We start from the raw sequence: 19,970 nt of genomic DNA on the forward strand, positions 1-19,970 counted from the left end.
ACGCTAGACTCTGTCAGTTCCTCTTCCCCGGCCAGGGATCACCTAGGACCCCCAACCCCCAGCATCAACAAAGAGTGCAGATTAATAGCCCCCTGCACAGCTGGGAGAGAGTGGGTAGAAAGTAAGGCCATTTACGAAGGTCATTAACACGGACCACAATTTTTAAGAAGGTGTTGGCCAGATGAGGCCCACAGCTCCCATCCCCATGGTGGGTCCAGGTGCGGAGGAGCTGGCCTAGACGGGAAGGCTGGAGGGGAGGGTGGGGAGGGCCCGCCAGCCCAGCCTTGCTCAGATTCCATCTGGCCCTTGGCCTGCTGTCTTTTGTGTCACCACCCTTGCCTCTGGGTGGACAGTGTCCATTAAGATGGGCCCTCACCTTTCCCTTTGGAGTGGTGCCTCTTTGGAGCAGCTGAATTGCTGGAGGCACCGAGTGACTTGACAACCGCCCAGAACAGAGGCCGCCTGAGGCCCGCTCTCATCTGAGCAGGGAACAGCTGGACACAGCTGAGCCTGCCTCGGACTCTGCCCACATAGCCTTTCTCCTCCTTCCTGAGTCTCTCCTCGTTCTCTCCTCCTTGCCCTCCCGCCTTTCTCAGGACAATAAAGTAGGAGTGAGGTAGATTTAGGAAATCTGGCAATAATATGAGAATGTCTCTATGCACGCACACGTAAAGATCTGGGGTGAAGGCAGAGCCAGGCCTGCTGGCCCTGGGTGAGTGTATTCCTGGGGGAAGTGCTCTCAGAAAACCATGCTCTGCTGGAGCCCTGGGAACTCAGAGCTGAGGGTGGCCGATAATTCTATGATCACAACATTGTTCTGCTCCAGGAAAAACCACCACCCAGATGGGATCAAATGCCAAAGAAGGGTCCTTGGGAGGGTCTATTTATTTGATTTGGTCCCAGCAGGAAGAGGAAGGCTGAGTGAATCTCAGCAGGCCGGTTCCCACCCCTCATCCTAACAGTCTTCTCTCTGGGATGCTTCTGGGAGCCCTGAATGACTGTTCATTGGTTTATTCGTTCATTCATTCTTTTAATTACATATAAATATAGTTCAGCCCTAGGGAAAATCACAACGGCTTCATCCCACGTTGTGATCTCTTCGGCATTTTCTTTCTTTTCTCCATAGCATATGCCACCTTCTCAGGACAGTCCTAGATCCAGGCAGGAGGGGCTCTGCCTAGGCCCTGCAATTTAGAGGGATCCCTTCCCTAGCTGCTCCCCCTTTCCAAGGGCCAAGGAGCCAGCAGCTGCAGCCAGCAGCCCTGCTGCTAGACTACCTCTGGGTACCTAGGATGTAGATTTCCCTGCCATGAGCAAACTCATGGTCCAGAGTTTGCTGTCAGAGTCTGCACAGACTTTGTCCTTGGGCCCATCCTCCCAGGGTGACCCAACCCCCAGCACATGCACCCTTGGCCAAGGAGTGTGGATGGAATCTGGACATGATGACTGGGGTGTCCTACTGGTGTGAGACACAGCTTGGAGTGGGAAGAGAAGGAGCAGCCCACAAGCAGGGCCAGCTTTCCCCAGGCAGCCGTGTTCCTGGGAGCCAGGACTCCAAGGAGCCCTATTCCAAATTCAAACCTGGCCTTTCAGGTTGTTATGAAAATGTATTTGTCAAGGGACAAAGCTAGGATGTATTTTACTTAACAATACCCTGCTTTATAACTTTAAAAATATTTAGCCCTTTGGTCCATTTATACTACTCCTTAAATGTCAGGGGCAGCCTGGACCTTCTAACACATTATGTAATTTACTTAATGGTCGTGTTTACAGTTTCTTATTATCTGCCAACATCCTTGCCTTGTGTAAGGGCAAGGATTTTTGTCTTTGTTCACTGATGTCTAGCTAGATGGCTTACATCTAGTGGGAACTCCACAAAAATTTGTGGAATAAGTGAATGAATGAATGAGTGCATGAATAGTTCTGTGTATCATCTAACCTGTGTGCAAGTACCTTTTGTATGGTCTCTGGGGTTCAGCCAGATCTGGCCTGTCACTAGGTCTGTGAACTGAGCAATGTTCAGTTTCCTTAACTGTAGAACTGACATACAAATAACAACAGCTTTATGAAGTTGTAAGGATTAAATAAGTATATAATTTCTGAGACTCAGTTTCCTCATCTATAAAATGGGGGATAATTAGAGTATCTACTTCATGTGATTTTGGTGAGGTTTAAATAGGCTAATTTATGTGACATACTTAGTATAGTGTCTGAAACAAAGAAGGTTATTTAAGTTATTAATAACATAAAGAAGGAAGCATGAATGGTGGATTCTGCATTTGGTTTCCTGGAAGTCAGCCTTTTCAGAGCCTCCCAAAGCAGCCAATGGGTGGCCTCCTGCTCCAATGTACGTAAGGCCTGAGAGGCAGTGGCATGTATAATTGTTCACCTTGCACGGGGGTTCCAAAGCTGAGCTTGGTCTGATCTCAACCCTCCGGCAGCATTGACCTGATCCAACTGGGGAAAGTAAGCAGTTAAACATGAACTCTGCCATCATACACAGAGGCAAGCGTGTCTTTATTGAAGGGATGGGTTGAGCTCTCAAAGATTGTGCCCCCTACAAAAACCATCAAACCACTTTATAAACAATTCCCATGACTTGACACTCTCATGTTGAGAAATGAAGAAGACTGCTGCAGGACTGTCCTGGAACCCAAGCCCCCCAGGCTCCCAGCCCTTCCGTGCCATGCAAAGCTGAGTGGCCCTTCCCTGCAAGGCCCTTCCCTGCTCTTTGTCTGCCCACATCTTCCTCCCCCTTCAGTGCCCTCTCAGCACTGCCTTATCCAGGAAACCTGCCTCGATAAGGCAAACCTACCCCCCCTTCTCTGGATTTCCCTGGTATCGTCTGCAGGGCTTTCTTTGTCTCTCTTGCCTGCCTTCTGCTGCTCTCCTGTATGGGGCCTGTTTTGTTTCATGCTGGTTGTCAGTTCCCTGAGGGCCAGAAGCTTGCCTTGGAGACTTATGCTCCTTTCTGTCTGCAGTGAGGATCCCTCACTGGGGGGGTGGGTTGTGTCAGGTGCCCCCAGGAATGCTGAGGAGCAGGACATCTGAAAGACGAGAGAAAACAGAAAAGAAAGGCTGCCCTCGTTACACCAAGCCAGTCTTTCCCATGGTGCAGCCTGCACTCTGATCAAGAAGTGGGGGTGTGAGTGCCTCAGGGAGGAGAAATAATGGCAATAGAACCAGAAACTGTGCCTTGGAACTTTTGATCTCACTGGTGTTTCACAACAGGTCTTGAGGCTGTAGGTCTCATTACCACCATTTTATAAATATAGATACAGGTTTAGAAAGGTACAGTTACCTACCAAAGGTGAGCGAGCTCCCTAAGCCAATTTTTGGTGCACATCCTTGCATTCTTTTTGGTAGATTCCTACATCTGCAGGAAGGGGAGATGTAGTTACTCCATAACAAGTTCTCAGCCCACCCTCCGAGACAAATACAGACAATTTATTAGCAAGTAGGCAGAGAGGCTTGTGGATATTCTGAAAGCTCCATCAAGTCCCAGGTCCCTGTCCTTTTGGGTGTTTTTGATAGTGCCTCCCAGGAAAGGTTTCCTGTGGCAAATGCGACCCTGTTCCCCCATAGCATCAGGCTGTCTGTGGGAGTTAAGACAACCAGGACACCTGCAAGGCAGCAGGAAACACAGGCCATTTAGGGGTTCAGCCTAGGTTGCTGTCTCCAAGGGCGATAGGCAAAGGTCTTTCCAGATTTGGGGTATTTTCTTTTTTTTTTTTTTTTTGACACAGGGTCTCATTTTGCCACCCAGGCTAGAGTGCAGTGGTGCCATCACAGCTCACTGTGGCCTCAATCTCTGGGCTCAGGTGATTACCTCAGTCTCCCAAGTAGCTGGGGCTACAGGCGTCACCACTATGACTGGCTAATTTTTTGTAGAGACAAGGTTTGCCGTGTTGCCCAGGCTTGTCTTGAATTCCTGGGTGCAAGCTATCTGCCCACATTGGCCTCTCAAAGTGCTGGGATCACAGCTGTGAGCCACTGCACCTGGCAGGGGGTTATTTACTTATTTTCTTTTTTATGTTTTTGAGACGGAGTCTTGCTCTGCCACCAGGCTGGAGTGCAGTGGCGTGATCTCGGCTCACTGTAACCTCCACCTCCCGGGTTCAAGCAATTCTCCTGCCTCAGCCTCCCGAGTAGCTGGGATTACAGGCATGTGCCACCATGCCCAGCTAATTTTTGTATTTTTAGTAGAGACAGGGTTTCACCATGTTGGCCAGGATGGTCTGGATTTCTTGGGCTTATGATCTGCCCACCTTGGCCTCCCAAAGTGCTGGAATTACAGGCACGAGCCACCGCGCCCGGCCATGGGGTTCTTTTTAATTTTAATTTTAATTTTTAATTTTTTATTTTATTATTATTATACTTTAAGTTTTAGGGTACATGTGCACAATGTGCAGGTTAGTTACATATGTATACGTGTGCCATGCTGGTGTGCTGCACCCATTAACTCTTCATTTAGCATTAGGTATATCTCCTAAAGCTGTCCCTCCCCCCTCCCCCCACCCCACAACAGTCCCCAGAGTGTGATGTTCCCCTTCCTGTGTCTATGTGTTCTCATTGTTCAATTCCCACCTATGAGTGAGAATATGCAGTGTTTGGTTGGTGTTCTTTTAATTTAAGTATAACACACCTACAGAGAAGTGCATAGATCTTAAGGATACAGCTCAATGCACTGTCACAATGTGAACCCATCTGTTTGCTGGCTCCTCATTCTGAAAACAAAACTAGTACCCCCAGAAGCCCTTTTGTGCCCCCTCCTAGTCACGACCTCGCCTCCCCATAAGGCTAACCACTAGCCTGATTTCCAAGAGCATAGATTGTGTTTCATATCAATAGAATCACAGTGTGTACTCTTCGGCTTGGCTTCTTTTCCTCAACATTATGTTAAGAGAGTCCTCTGTGTTGTTGCGTGTAGCTCTAAATCACTCATTCTTATGGTTACATAGTGTTCCATTGTAGGAATATTTCACAATTCATTTTTCCTTTCCATAGTGGATAGATTTTTCTCCTGGGTCAAAGGTATACAATTTGGCTTTCATAGATATTGAAGATGTTTTTCAAAGTACTTGTACCATTTTCTACTCAGACTAGAAACACTGAACGTTCCAATTGTTCCACATCTTATGTCTGCCTTTTTGAGTTAGTCATTTGGGTGGAGGTAAAGTGGTATCACAGTTCGATTTAAATGTGCATTTTTCCAATTACTAGAAAAGTTGAAGTCCTCTAGGTTTGTATACCCTGTGTTTTGAAACGTGGAGATTTATCTTGAGATATCTTTTCCAGTCTACTTATCTCGGACACCACTAATGTCACCTTTCCAACATTCTTTATGCTAATTAACAAGCCACCATTTTCCTTGAGAAAATAGTTTTCTAGCATCCCTTATGTTAATGACAAAACTCCCAGGTGCTTTGGGAGGTAAAAGAAGGCTGAAGCACTTGTAGTAGCTTTCTGAATAAATACTATTTATTCAGCCTGCTGTTCACCCCTGAAAAATGTATTTCTGATTATACTTGAAAGATCATCCTTCAAGTATAGCTTAAAACTAACATACCACATATGTAATGTCACTGTCTGGGCTAAAGTACTTTAAAGTAGAAAACAGGCTTCATAATGTGGCTTTCAAGCCTTATTTCCACCCCCTCTCTGCCACTGCAAACACTAGGACAACACATGCCTCGTGCTTCTGAGATTGCCTTGCATGGGGATCTTCAGGCTTCTGGTAGCCCGAGTGATGGTCTGCACTTAGGTACAAGGTAATAGAGAAGGGACAATATCCCCATAGATTTCCTTGGCAAGAAATCTATTAGTCTGGCTTTTTGTTAGTTCAGGGCACAGCCACACATACTCTCCTCAAGGAGCTCTGCAGCCACCTGAACCTTGCTAGGGACCCTGCCCAGCGCTCCCCTGGAACAGGTGGGTCAGCGCCTGGCTTTCTCATCTAGAATGTGGTTGGGGGTGGGAAAAGAGGCTCCAAACCAGATGTACTAACAGCAACTGACCTTTCTTAGTGCTTTGTGGAGCATAGAGATTTGAGAGGACCAGTCCCTTGTCTCCAGGACTTTGGAGCTGTTCTCTTCCAGAGCGCTAGGTAAAGGGAAGGGCAGGCTGGTCACATTTCATTCAGTCAAGTGCTTGCAGATGTCTCCTGACCTTCCTACAACAGCTCCTTTTGTTTCTGTGAATGTTTTTCAGCTTTATTAAGTTATAATTGACAAGTAAAAATTGTGTATATTTGTGGTATATGTGATGTTTTGATATAGGTATACATTGTGAAATGATTAAATCAAGCTAATTGATATCAGATTGGTGCAAAAGTAATTGTAGTTTTGCCACTACTTTTTAAAATTTGTTAAAATAGTATATAGTATTTAATTTTTATTTTAACTTCCAGGGTACATGTACAGGATGTGCAAGTTTGTTACATAGGTAAAAGTGTTAGTATTACTTTTAAAAATGTCAAAAACCACAATTAATTTTGCACCAACCTAACATATCCATCACTTCACATTCTTTCTCCTCCTCCTCCTCCTCATTATTATTATTTTGAGACAGGATCTTGTTCTGTTGCCCAGGCTGGAGTGCAGTGGCACAATTATGGCTCACTACAGCCTCGACCTTCTGGGCTTAAGCAATCCTCCTGCCATGGCCTCCTGTGTAGCTGGACCACAGGCGTGCACCACCATGCCTGGCTATTCTTTTATTTTTTCTTTTTCTTTTCTTTTTTTTTTTTGTAGAGATGAGGTCTCACTTTATTCACCAGGCTGGTCTTGAATTCCTGGGCTCAAGTGATCCTCTCACCTTGGCCTCCCAAAGTGCTGGAATTACAGGTGTGAGCCACTGTGCCTGGCCCTGGCCCATTCTTTTTTGTGGTGAGAACGCATAATATCTTCTCTCTTGGCAACTTTCAATTATACATTATTATTAACCATAGTCACCATGTTCTACAGTCGAGCTTCGGAATGTATTTGTCCTAATTGAAACTTTGTAGTTTGACCAACATCTCCCCATTTCCACCCCCACCCCAGACCCTGGCAACCACCATTATACTCTCTGCCTCTATGAGTTTGATGTTTCTCCTAATTTTAAGTTCGTGATAAGACAGACAAGCTGGTAGGACGGTTGCTTCTCCTTGGGTGGTCACTTACCTAGAAACAACTCTTGAATCAGAGAGAAAACTATGTGCTAAACACATCCTTCTTGGGGTGGGTCTGGAAATTCATGCTTCAATCTCCAGGTGGGCAGGAGATGTTGCTGAGAGAGGAAAAACTGTGAGAGAAGAGGCCTTGCAGGCAGATACGCCAGTCACTGGAGGGCTTATGAGGAAGTCGAGAGGGTGACAAGGTAGTCCATCCCCTTACCTTAGGATAAGAAATAGTAGAACTGCAATCATTGCTGTAACTTTTTTTTCTTTTTTTTGAGACGGAGTTTTGCTCTTGTTGCCCAGGCTGGAGTGCAATGGTGCGATGTCGGCTCAACACAACCTCCGCCTCCCAAGTTCAAGCAAGTCTCTTGCCTCAGCCTCCCAAGTAGCTGGGATTATAGGCATGTGCCACCCTGCCCAGCTAATTTTGTATTTTTATAGAGGTGGGGTTTCTCCATGTTGGTCAGGCTGGTCTCGAACTTCCAACCTCAGGTGATCCACCCACCTCGGCCTCCCAAAGTGCTGGGATTACAGGCGTGAGCCACAGTGCCCGGCCCCATTTCTGTAACTTTTAAGGAACAGGAAGTTTTGGCCAATGGAAATTTCTGATGTACTCAAGAGGGTGCTTTTGAGTTTCAAACATACTTGAAAAGTTTGTGCTGGAGAAAGAGGAGGAGTCTTGCAGTACCAGGGCAACATGCTTGGAATGGCAGAAAAGGAGTCCCAGAGTGAAGGAGGAACCTGGAGAGCCCGGGAGTTGGCAGGATGGGCACAGACATGGGCTGCATGGGGGAGGCGGGCAAGAGCTAAGCATGGAGCCCCGCTGGCCAGTCTGTGCTCCAGGCCAGCCTGCAAGGAACTCTCACCCTAGGAGGAGTCCCTGGAACCCTAAGGCCTATAGTTCCAAGCATCAGGCTCAAAACTGAGTCATGAGGAGGCTCAAGTGGGCATTGTTTGCAAGGTGGTCCAGCATCTGCTTCTCTGGAAAGACAAAAATGCAGATGCCGCCTGCTTTCTTTCCTATCACCCAGCACCTCAAGGCAGACAGGCCAAGGCAGCTGAGAGCCATGTCCAGTCGGCACGGGTCCCCCTTATTCCTTCTGACAGCCCAGAAGCACAGAGGCAGGGGGAATGTGCAAATATGGTCATTTGCAGCTTTTGTGCATCTTCCAAGGAGAAAGGAAAGCTGAAACCACGTTTAGGTTTAGGAATTTTTGAATCTCTAACATATAAATGGCAAAAAGCTTCATTAGTGCCACTTTGCCACTCATAACGGAGATGAAAAATTCTTATTGGCACTGAAAATAAGACTTAACGTCATTGTATTTATTAGGTTCTGAAACAATACACATTCACATCCTTTTGAATACAGTACATTTGGCACAATAATGTTTACAATGAAATAACACTAATGAATGGCAAGAGATTAAAATTACATCCAGAAAGGAAAAAAAAATGTACAAATAAAGCATCACAATACAAAAAAAAAATCCTAAAATTGAATACATTTTACAGTTAGCCAGAATTATTTTGCACATAATTTAAAAAGAGGTAATTTTTTAGCCTTCTTTTTTTTTTTAAAGCAAGAATGCATTGTTTTTTCACCTTTGGAGGAAAAAAAATTATGTTTCTACTTCACAAAGTCCATAATGAGAGAACACAGAAGAACAGCTATCCTTCATATATTTTTTGGCTTTTTTTTTTTTTTTGCACTCTCATTTTTTTTTTTCTTTGAGAGAGAGAGAGAAAGAGAAAGGGGGTGGGGCTGGAAAGATTAGAAAAAACTGGCAGAAGTGTTAACAGTGTGTCTATTTTCAAACTCTTGTAAAAATGAAAATGAAACAATGATTACTCAACGAACACACAAGCCTTTTTCTATAGACCTTTGCTGGATTTAAATCAGCCTATGTGAGAACTTCACCAGCCAGAGGCATCCCAGCCAGCCCAGCTTTGGGTGCTGAAAAGGGCCCTTTCTGGGACAGACTGACTGGCTGCCTTCAGCTGCCAGGTGGAATGTATTATTTGACTTCCCAGCAAACTTGCCAGTTGTCCTGTAGGAAAGGCCCAGTTCCCACTGCCGTGCAAACACCAGGCCCTTGAACAAGGCCATCTGGCATTGCGGTTAGAGCTTGCTTGGTTGTCCAAAGTTTATAATGGTGAAGAAAGCAGAAGAAAGAACAGTAGTTACACATGAATATGATGGGCAGTATTATCATGTCTTCCTAAAAAATGAGATGATGCCACCGTAAAGATGTTTCTGTGCTTGTACTCAACTCCAGAAGATAGTCTCTCTCCAGAATGTCAAGTTACCGAAGATAAATTAAATTAATCTAATGTTCTTCATCATTCACTGGTATGCCAAACACATGAATTGATATATCATAATATTTAATATTTGCAATTATCTTAAGAACAGATAATAATTACACCTGAGTTTTTAAAAAATAAAAACAAAAGAGAACTGAATGTCATCATTAGTAACAAAGGCTATGACCAGCCAGATGCAAATATGGACAAAGACTCTCTAATGGGCTCAAGATAGTTACTGTCCGAGCTTTGAAACCACCATCAAAAACATTCCTTTCTCTCCCCCATCTCTATCAGGGTATAATAGAGCACAGGAGAACTGTATGTGAGATTTAATATAGCTTAATATATGTTTACATCTTTTAAAATAAACCAAAATGAAATAAACAATACAAAGAATCCCCAACACACCCCCCCCCCCCATCCCCCATAAAGGAACACACCTATCTCTCGGTAACTTGAACCAATACACTTACAGAGTATTGCACCTGGACATTATTATAATTATTCTTTCATAGACTAAAGTTTTATAATATGCCTGAACATGCAGCAGTTGATACCTCTATATTCAACGAATTAATTCCACAGGCCTTGCAGAAACACTATATACAAAAATCTCAAATGTACAAAAGGCAAAAGCTTCATTAGTGCCACTTTGCCACTCACAAGTATATATATTTAGGGGCAGCTGGGAAATCCACGTGCAATAGTTGGAATGGATTCCATTCCCTGCTAAATCAGTTCAGTAAATTAGGTAATCAAATGACCTCTGGGAAACATATACACAAAGCCACAGAGAACCCTTGGAAATGAAAGAATAACACTGTTAGCATATCTACAGGAGGTAATGTCACATCCCTTCAATAGCGTCCACATGAGTTGCCACTGCATGTCACACAGAAACAAAACTGAGTACATCTTGCGACATTGTCAGTTTTCTAACAAGTTGCTCTTCAGTTTCCAGATACCCTTTGTATAACCCATGTTTAGCCTCATTCTGCTTATTCCAAAAGCAGATATTTCGTATATAACTTTACATGTTTAATGTTTAAAAACCACAACACAGTAGTACTACCATTTTGTATAAGTGCGCAAAAATAACACACTGCTGCAGAAAATAAATAGTGTTTATGCTAGGAACTTAGGATGAAACTGGAAAGAGAATCTGGGAGCTGAGCTTTGTTGGAACCCCAGGGTCCTCGCCTTTGTGTCCAGGTAGAACTTGAATGATGAAGAATGCTACTTGTTGCCTTTTCTCTCAATTCATACAGCTCTCATGTGTCACTCGGGCATTGACAGCATCCACCTTGGACGACCGGTTTCTCATTTTGTGTTAGCCCTTTAATATCTACCTGTATTCAGACTGGAACTCATCTCTTTTGGCCAATTAGAAAGTGAATTTGAAAATATATTTTTCAAATGTTAACAGAGTTCAAAACCCTGTTTCTTTTTCCACAAAGAGGATTTCTTCCACAAGACACAAACTTACATGACTTTGGCATGCTGAAAAGCTAAAACCAAATCAGGCAAGAGTTAGCCATTCCAGAGCAAACCAACCCAGCTGGCCAATCCCTGCATCTCTGGTCTCCCTCCCTCAGAGGGCATGCCTCAAGGGCGCCCTCCCTCGTGTGTGCGGAGAAGCACCAGTCTCTTCTCCAGGACAGAAGGGCAGGGATGGCAAGCTGCGGTGCAGGAGGGAAAAGAAGCAAGAGGGGTCAGGATCTGTGTCCGATAGCAGAGCCAGAGTCTTCTTGTTTGCTTTCTTTCTTTTTTCTGTTCTTTGCAGTAAAAGAACTGAAGTTGCTTCACTGCCAGGAGCCCCTGAGGAGTGGAACCAGGCTTGCCAATGGTCCAAACACGGCAGTGTATACAGCTAATTGCTGACCCAACGAGTCTGCATTACTGGTGAGACAAGAACCGAGAGCGCCTTCTGGTCACCAGGTGGCAGGGGGAGGAGGTGGCCTGGGGCAAGGGAATGCAATAAATAGACAGTGGACATGGGACTGGGGCTCCGAGGAGGAGAAGTAGTTCAAGACCTGCTGAGTGTCTCCAACACAGGAGTCTTCTCTGCACCCCTTCTTGCAGCATCGGCAAAGTCCAACTGCAGTGGGCTCTCAGGGCATCAGGTCTTCACCAAAGTAGGAGAAACCTTTGAATTCCTCCTGGTTGATCTGCTTTACAATTGCTTCGTCCACAAGGGTGAGTACCGGCTCTTCCCGGGTAAAGTCTTGGTCAAAATTATTGACGTCTCTTTTGGTTTTCTGTGGGAAGAAAAGAGAAAGTGGTGAGTTGAGGCTGCTCTCCCTCCTGAGGGCCCCCCATGGGGAGTGGGCACCGCACTGACCAGCCTGTCACCAAAGCAGGCCTCTAGCTACCAACAGACAGCAGACACGGGGCTGTCCCGATGAGGTAACGATGGATGGCCCCAGGACCCGGAGGTGAGAGACGAGGAGAGGAAGAATGAGTCAAGGTGAGAAGGAAGAAGGGGTGAGAGGGTATGATGGAAAAGCAGGGAAGTGGGATTCCCACAGACGTGTGTGTGTGTGTTTGTGTGTGTATGATGCAAAGGTCCCATCTCACACCCTCTTTCAGCAACTGCTGTAACCTAGTGGCTCCATTACAACCTCCCTCCCTGTGACCCAGGGAACAGATCTGAATCCCCTCTCAGAGGTCCTTGTCCCCATAACCCGGCCACATCTGCTCCAGGTGACATCCTCTCCACAAGCCTGCCTCGATTTCCACTTACTCTCACCACGAACCCAATTTTGTGCTCCAGTATTTTTTCAATTATTAAACTCAGCACATTGACTTGCCATGACGTTTTTATGCTTTTGTCTAGACCAAGAGCTTCTTAAAGGCAGAGACCTTGTCTTGTTCAACTTTGAGTTCCCAGCAGTTCCCCAGCAATAAGTGTCTACTGAATGAAATAAGTAAACTCACCACTGACTCCCCAGCTCTGAAGGACCCATACCTCTGGATTGAAGTTCCCAAGGTACAACTGTGTGCCTTATGGTTCTTGGGGGGTGGGGTGGAAGGGAGCAATCAATCAACCCACAAATGAATCCTGGTTTTTGGAGAAAATCAGGAAGTATAAGTAATGCTCTCTGCCTTTAGGGGCTTAGAGTTGAGTTCAAGGGGTCAGTAGTCCTGTGTAGAACACATCGCTTTAGTTAGAAAAATTTCCATGGAGAAGTTGGGATTTGGGCTAAGACTTGAGGAATGGGTGACAACTGTACTGGTAGAAATGGGAGGGAGGCACCTTGGCAGGGAGAAGGATGGAACAAAGGCAGGGAACAGGAAGACAAAAGATGCATACACAGGGCAGCGGGTTCACTAAGCTGCAGGGGCAGAGTGCGGCATGGGGATGGCGGGAGTTAGGGCTGGAGTCCAATGGCAGAGGCCTTCAATAGCAGGTCCCCTCTCCCCCACAGCACAGAGCACAATGCCCAGAAGATTAAAGGCAGGGACTCCAGCAATACTTTTTTCAGACACTGATTACCTGGTATTACCCAGGATTAGTGACTTGGATGATGGAATAAATCTTGTGGAAAGATTCACATTATTATTTGTAGGAGAAATAATATTAATCTATGCTATGCTCTGTGGAAACCACTAACCTAAAGAAGTTAATAAGTAGTCCATGAAAAAAGCAGTTTTGACACAAAGCCATGTTTTCTACCCTGCTCTTGGAGATTTGCTATGCACATTGGCAAGTTAGTCTCTGAGAAATTCTAGAGTGAGGAAATCTGGTTTGCTTTGTTTAGGCTAGCCTTCCTCAAACTCGACCTAAAACTTTTTTGTTTTCCTAAATAGTTTATGAACACCTCTCCTGAGAGCAGGGTCTGCAGAATGCAGTTTGGAGAATGTTGGTTTACAGTTTACAAAGAATCTTTGCATTTATTCGCTCATTTGATCCTCAGAACAGGCCTGTAACATCCTGATCCTGCAGATGAGGAAACTGGCTCAGAGAGGTTTGGTGATTTTCCCAGGGTCACTGGACTGGGTAAGAGCAGACCCAGAACTCATGTCTGGGCTTCAGTGTGATGCCTTCCACAGTGGGTAAGGTCTGGAAATCTGGACACGGGAGAAATTGGAAGATATAACAAGAGTCAAGTTCAACCAGGAGACATTTAGGTAACACCACTAGGCAAAATAAAGCCGGAAAGGCCGGCCAGTAGGCAAGCATGGGTGGAGACAGCTGTGAGTCCGGGAAGATAGTGGGTAACGTGGGCCGGGTGAGCTGCGCAGGGGACTGTTTTCAACTGGTCCCAGGTTGAAATCAAAATCACAAACAGCACGGAGGAGGGACAAACTGATTTCTACCATCTTTTAGCACCACCAGTCCTGCCTGGTGTCTTCTCTCTGGGCTTGAGCTACATAGGTCAGCAGGTCTCAGAGACCTTGGAAGGGGGAAGGTGGGGACACACAGAAAACGCAAGGGATCCCCAGAAACAGAACCTATAGCTGAGGGGTGTCCATGATGCCCCCGAGATGGGAAAGCTGGGTGGTTTGGTCACCTCTGCCAGGAGGGCTGGCCCCCGGCAGGAGGACCATCTGTTCTCCCTCTCCAGTGTGTACAGAACAAGAGGAAAAGGAGGGCCCTGCTTGAGAGGGAAACAACAAAGACCATCCTCACGGTGACGCACATTGACGTGGGAGGGTGGCGCCTGGGCAAAGGGTGTGGCGACACCTCTTCTGAAGATCTCTATGGAAGGGGGAGGGATTCACTGACTGGGGAGGATTGCAGGCTATGGGCCCTCTGTGCCTGGTGAAGTGAGTCCAGAGGGAGGAGTGGGCTGGGTAGGCTGTGGCAACAATTAGGGAAGCCCTGGGTATCATCCCAGAAGGCAAGCCAGGAGCATCCATGCCGGGGGAGCTGGAGCCGAAGGGGATAATGGAGTAGTAGGGGTGGCAGTAAGGAGAAAAAGAGAGTCAAGGAATAGGGCAAGAAGAATATTCCATTTGTAACGTCACTAAGGACGGGACTTGCCCAGGTATGTGGTAGACCGGTATAATCCAGGCAGAGGGCTGGCTGTACAAGGCGTGTAGGCAGGAGATGCCTTCACCATCTCTCCTAACTTGGCACTCACCACACTGAGGAGGCTCCCTCTTTTCAACTAATGTATGATATAGTGACCGGGATTCTCCAGGTTTCAGAATCATCCCCAGCTCCCTCCCAGATGGCTGCTAATGAGGGGAACCTGTGTATGAAGACCTTCAGAAAATCTGTAAGCTCTCTGGCACTGGCTCTCCCTATTTACCTGATTGTGTTTCACCTGTTGGTCATTAGTGTCTGTTAATCATGGAAGCTGCTTTCATTTCTTGAGGTCAACTGAGCATAGTGGTAAAGCTAGATTCTACAGGATGTCTGAATTTCACGACTTGCTGTTGTGAATCAGGGAACCAGGCTCAGTCAATACTGCTAGTGGTGTCATTCCAGAGGACCTTAGCTCCATGGTGGGCTATCTTGGAGAGCCATTTAGCTCAGCTCTGAGATTCTTGAGGTTCCAGAATCATCTGTGGCATTTGAGAGAGTATGCCATTCTTCATGATCGTTACAGACTTGGCTCACCCATCTCCTTATACAACTTGGCCCCTACCCTACTTTGCTTGGAGACATTTCAGGTGCATGTGAGTTACCCATTTCTAATTCAAATAACCATCCCCACTATGTGCAATCTCTAACTGTTAACACTAGAGGCTTGGGAGTTTTCCAAAGCAAACATCTCTGGGAAAACCCATCCCCTATTAATGGTATATAGGCAGCACAGCATCCTCAAATTTGGAAAGAACTGCAGATTATATTCTTTACTCGCTGATTTTATTCTTTGAAAAGCTGCTACCTCCCGCACAGAGCAGGCACAGGACTCGACTTAAAGATTCTGAGGGGCAGGCTCTCAGAGACACTTGTTTATCCTGATCCTCAGTCATCCCTGCCTCCCCTAATGCCTAAATGTCAGGCTCCTGGCCCCCACTGCAGAGCCTGAGAGATGACAGTGGGACACAGGGAACAACATTCTAACTCTCCAGTCCCTTCCTAATCCATGAAGCCTTTTCTACAACCTTTGGCCCACACTTAGGGAAGGCTGAATAGAGTAGGAGGAAGATCACCGGCTGAGCTCATTCTGGTGCCATCCTTTCCTGGTTATTGACGCTGTGAAGTTAACCTCTTTAAGCCGTGGTCTTTTCATCTGTCACACAGGGGTGGTAACAGGCACACTATAGGTTTCCTTGAGGACTGAGTGAGATGTGATATTAGGTTCCTTCTGCAGAACCTGGCATACAGAGGGCACTCAATAAATGATAGCTCCCATCATGCCTTCAAATCTTAGCATTCGTGTGCCATGGGCATGCATCATGCACAGCTTGGTTGTTTCCCAACACAGTGCACGGTATCTGCCCATCAGTGAGTTTCCTGAAGGTAGGGGCTGAGTCTTACCTTTCCTTCTGTGCCTCCAAATCCTGAACTAGGACTGAGCCTGGGCCTGCCTGAACATCCTAGTGCTTCCTCCAGCAATTGAGATGCTTCATTGCACATCACGGCTTTTGGGGTAAAGTCCTGAGTTCTTTCGCTCACCTGCTTCTGAGGCCCTTCAGGAGCTTGTCCTTGCCTTATCCCCCAGGTTCATCTCCCTGGCACTGCCCAACTATGGGGCTTCCTCCTGCTTTCTCTTGCCTCCAGCCTTGCACAGCTAGCCCTCTACCTGGAATGCCCTCCCCTATCCCTGCCTTCTGCCCCACATCCATGCAATTTCCCCACCTCCATGTACATGCCCTTTCTTCAGGAACCCTCCTCATCCCTCCAAGGCTGCTTGAGCAAAGCTTCTTGTGGGTGCCCTCACCATCTCTCCTAACTTAGTACTCACCACACTGAGGAGGCCTCTTCTTTTCAACTAATCTATGAGCTCCTTGCAGGCAGAGACTGGGTTGAACTCACCATTCTATCACCAGCCTAGCACAATGCCTGGCACATACTGCATACTCAATAGATATCTGCTAGAAAAAATTAATAAATGCACCTCTCTTGCTGCTACTTTATCTAGAGCCAGTAACGTGATCTGGGTTCAGGGCCAGGGGCTGCTGTCCTGTCAGGGGGTGTTTTGATTTTGGGAAGTGGAGGCAGGGAGTTGGGGGGGATGGCTGTAGTCTGATTCACGAAGGGCCTAGAGCCAGGCATCCCAGACCATCACTAGGCCCACGGGGTCTGCAAAACAGGTAGGCTTAGGCCCAATTAATGAAATTTCTTCTCCCAGGACTTGGGGCACTAGAGTTTTCTAATTGCTGACCCAAGATAGAAACAAACAGGTTCGACCAGGGTTTGGGAAAATTCCATCAAGACAGATATGTTTAGGGAATTTGTGGGTATGTCTGACCCCTGTGGCTGATGTTAGAGGAAAACAACATTGCGATTCCCTCTGGCATCATTTTAGAAATAAGGTCTTAGATTTGAGAAATCTGGGACTGACTCTGGGGGAAGGGCACATTTTTGGAGTCTGTAGTCAGGAAGGGAGGAAATAAGAGTTTCAGGTCAGTCCAGATCCCTCTCAGAGACTGGGCCTGCCTCAGAGCTCAGGCAGCTCTGAGGCCTAGAGACTCAGCGGCTGTGGTGGTGTTGGGAGCCCAGGGCAGAGGTAGGCAGGCAGCGTCAATGCTTACTTCCTGTCTGGCCAGCACAATCTCTCACAGCCCTCACTGTGCTGACGTCATAAACTTGAGCTTTCGGAGGAGCCAGCAGTGTCTGCTTCTGTCTTCATCTGATTCCCAGGAGATCAACAGATGACTTTGTTTTAAAGCACTGAGAAAACTCCCTGATCTTACAGGCTGGGGCATAGGGCTAGCTTTCATGTGGCTGCCTTATTGGTCCCTGCCTTCCCCCTTAACTCTGCTTGGCGTGACAGCAACAGCACAAGTAGCATAGTGACCCCAACCCAGAGGTCCTCTGCCTCATGGGGTGTGACCTGAACTGAGACATGCTGTCTCTACATGGTCTCCCAAATGCCAGCATCCTTCTAGGTCCCACGTGAGGCTCCTTCTTATGACTTCCGTAACTCCAGTCTCATTCCACCCTGCCCTCCTCCCGGCTCCTATGGCACTGTCTGGATCATGCATTTAGCCCCTTCTGCTATTTCATGTGTATTATATTCCCCATCATACCCCTCAAGGTACCTACTGCAAGGCAGGGCACACAGCAGACACTTAACGTTCATTGGCCGGAAATAATTTTAGTCACTATAACAGCCAAATCCCAAGTCCATCCTAGCTTTGAAATGTCCATATTCTTACCTATGCTCCACTTTTCTCTTTTAAATATTCTAAAAGAAAAAGAATTTAAACAATTAGAACACTTCCTCACCATTAACTAGATCCTCATATAGATGCATATATTCTTCATAGCCATACATTCGAATTAAAAGAATATATGTGTATATGTTTATACACACATACTGATGTGTGAAGTTAAATGAAATAAGGAAGGTATCACTACATAGTGCCCTGCCTGGCAAAAATGAGAATCTAACTCTCAAGTGAAAAATTTCTCTAATCATCTGTCATCCCTTCTTCCTCTTTATAATTTTGTTAGCCAAGAAATGTTCATACTTTTGGATTTTCTTTACAGTAAACAGGTCAAAATGTATAGAGGGGTCATCTGGCACTGGACTGCCCATGGAACTTTCTACTGGGAGTCCATGGCAGTGCTCTATTTTTTTTTGAGACAGAGTTTCGCTCTTGTTGCCCAGGCTGGAGTGCAATAGCACAATCTTGGCTCACTGCAACCTCCGCCTCCCGGGTTCAAGCAATTCTTCTGCCTCAGCCTCCTGAGTAGCTGGGATTACAGGCATGTGCCACCACGCCTGGCTAGCTTTTGTATTTTTAGTAGAGATGGGGTATCTCCCTGTTGGTCAGGCTGGTCTCGAACTCCTGACCTCTGGTGACCCACCTGCCTCGGCCTCACAAAGTGCTGGGATCACAGGTGTGAGCCACCACGCCCAGCCATTTTTTTTTTAAATCCATATCCTTGGTAGTGGCCAGAAGTGACTGCTCAGTTCCTGCCTCTGCGGTCTGAACAGTGCCAAGTGCAGTGGTGTTACTTTCTACTTGGCGTGAACCCTTAAATTACATTAACATTGTCTAAGATAGTATCAATGTTTTATCATTTCTTAAGTAGCTATGAGAAAACATTGACACTATCTTAGTTGTATCAATCCAATTTTACCATGTTATGAGTTGAATTGTGTCTCCCCAAAAAGATATGTGAAGTTTTAACCCCCAGTACCACAGGATGTGGTCTTATTTGGAAATAAGTTCTTTGCAGACGTAATCAAACGAAGATGAGGTCATTAGAGTGGGCCCTGATCCAATATGACTGGTGTCCTTATAAGAGGGGAAATTGGACACAGAGACAGACATGCACAGAGGGAAGAGACACAGGGACATATGTGTGAAGACTGAAGCTGTGTGGCACGAGCCAATGAACGTCTGTGGCTACCAGAGCTGAAAGAGGCAAGGAAAGATTCTTCTGTAGGTTTCAGAGGGAGCAAGACCCTGCCAACACCTTGATTTCAGACTTCTAGCCTCAAACCATGAGATCATAAATTTCTGTTGTTAGATAAGCCACCCAGGTTTTGGTACTTTGTTACGGTAGCCCTGGGCAACTAATACAAACTCCAATCTTATTTTTCTGAAATTGATTAAAAAAAATTTTTTTTTAGGTATATAAAGTAGAGAGATGAAATCTCGCTGTGTTGCCCTGGCTGGTCTTGAATTCCTGGGCTCAAGTGATCCTCGCACCTCAGCCTTCCAAACTGCTGGGATTACAGGTGTGAGCTACCATACTCGGCCTGAAATTGGTTTTTAAAATCCAAACGTAATCCTTTACACTTGATTTCTCCTTATTTTGGGACATATTTCTAGCCTGTCAAGATCACCATGATTCTGCAACTTACCTCTCTGAATCTCAGTGTATTTACCTAGGAAGTAGAGATAACAGACATACCTAGCTTTCTGAGGGTTATAGGTAAAGCTCAGATAAACCCTAAAATGCAATGCAAATGCCATTTTAATTCTATCATCCATCTTATCTGCTATATCCTCCAGCTGTCTGTCATCCTAAAATTTGATTGGCATGCCTCCAATCTCTCTGTTGGGACACTTCTGCAAATATTGTTTAGCACAGGATGAGGACCAGAGCGCTTTGACCTGGCCCCTGAAACAGCCCTCTCACAAAGGTGCCATCAAGTCCCACCAGCACTCTTTGGGGTGTGGTTGTGAAATTCACTGAGAAGCAACCCGCCATGGTCACTGTTTTCATTTTGCTCAGTTGCTTTGCTGGAATAAAGATACAAATGGCTGAGCATTTCGCTGCTGGAAATGAAGTTAATTGCTTCAAGTGATTACTACTGCCCCCTAAATGTCCACAAACTATCTTCTCATTAAGAATTTATAGAAACTTGCTTTAATAATATCAATTTCAAAGTGTCCTAAGTTCACATTTTCCCAGTTTCTG

The 19,970-nt window shown here is 45.9% G+C and overlaps 1 protein-coding gene across 17 annotated transcripts in view; it reads right to left on the reverse strand.

Moving 5' to 3' along the window:
* Nucleotides 1-8,464: 8,464 nt before the first annotated feature.
* The window catches only part of PRKCE (protein kinase C epsilon), a 537,105-nt gene continuing 525,599 nt past the window's right edge, over nt 8,465-19,970 (reverse strand). For all 17 annotated transcript variants that reach the window (XM_003308992.7, XM_016948463.4, XM_054677822.2 and 14 more), the window contains one exon: nt 8,465-11,727. In XM_003308992.7, the coding sequence (XP_003309040.2) occupies nt 11,581-11,727 (147 nt within the window). In that variant the 3' untranslated portion in view covers nt 8,465-11,580. The remainder of the gene's footprint in view (nt 11,728-19,970) is intronic.

This window comes from Pan troglodytes, chromosome 12 (genome assembly GCF_028858775.2).
Source record: "Pan troglodytes isolate AG18354 chromosome 12, NHGRI_mPanTro3-v2.0_pri, whole genome shotgun sequence".
NCBI lineage: Eukaryota > Metazoa > Chordata > Mammalia > Primates > Hominidae > Pan > Pan troglodytes.